Here is a 1,119-nt window from a genome sequence, read left to right on the forward strand (position 1 = left end):
GACAAAGAAATCAATCTAGAGTGAAAACATGACTCAAAATCAGATACAGTTTAGCAGATACATTTGAATCATATTTACAATTCTTAATCTTAAAAAAAAAAAAAAAAAAAATTAATTAATTTTCTTTCTTTTTTGCAATCAATCGTACACACAAGCGATTTGTACAATTTTTTATTTTTTCTTTTTTTTTTTTTTGGTGCTCGTTAGTGTTCTCACTGATTAGAAACGATTATAAATGGCAAGGGCTGGACCAAGTGAAAGTCAGACACTAGTTGCTTGCGAAACTAAATAGATCTCTCGCTAAGAAATTTAGAAAAATTTCTTTTCAAATATTTGTTAATATTGATTATATTAAATAAAAAAGTATATATATAAATATATATATATATATATATATAAAAAGAAAGATGCCGGCTGATAAGTTAAATCATTTGGTGGGTGCCACTACGCGTTACATTGCTGGACGTAATGCCATGCAAACTTCATATTGGCGTACCGGTCCTGACGGGAGATTAATAAAATATAGCAAAGTGACCGAATTTGGCAAAGCTCAGAAAATGCCAGCCAGCATACGTTTGGCATACGCCAATCGTAACTACTTATCCACAAAGTAAAAGATACCTGTAGCTTCGTTTAATACGTAAACGGATTAAGAATTATCGTTTAGTTTAAAATAGGCATAATACATATGCAGTGCATGCTTGGCTGTTATCTATAGATGTGTGTACGAGTTCCTAGTTTAAAAAAGTTAAATGAGAAATCTATGGCTTTAGATTTATGTATATATACGAAATTATATATATATATATATATATATATAAGTTAAATATATTTTATTTATTTATATATTTAATTTAAATTTATATATAAATAAAATTTAAAATGTATTTAATTTATATATATATATATATATATATTTATACATGTATATAAGTATATATTCATGAAGACATTGACGTCAAAACGTACATAAATTGATCATTAAATATGTGTCAATAGTAAGACGTTCTGCGCTCTCGCACAATGAGGCTCAAAGTACAATTTATAATACAGTTATATTTTACCATTAAAATGCTAATTAATAATTATTCATATAATTATTAATTAGCATTTTAATGG

The 1,119-nt window shown here is 26.3% G+C and overlaps 1 protein-coding gene across 1 annotated transcript; it reads left to right on the forward strand.

Annotated features, from left to right (window-relative positions):
- The first annotated feature begins 249 nt into the window (after window positions 1-249).
- LOC119632103 lies at window positions 250-812 on the forward strand. The gene has a single exon (XM_038024833.1). The coding sequence runs from the start codon at window positions 408-410 to the stop codon at window positions 612-614; it is 207 nt and encodes a 68-aa protein (XP_037880761.1). The 5' UTR covers window positions 250-407; the 3' UTR covers window positions 615-812.
- Window positions 813-1,119: the final 307 nt, after the last annotated feature.

The sequence above is a fragment of the Glossina fuscipes genome, unplaced genomic scaffold, assembly GCF_014805625.2.
Source record: "Glossina fuscipes isolate IAEA_lab_2018 unplaced genomic scaffold, Yale_Gfus_2 1, whole genome shotgun sequence".
NCBI lineage: Eukaryota > Metazoa > Arthropoda > Insecta > Diptera > Glossinidae > Glossina > Glossina fuscipes.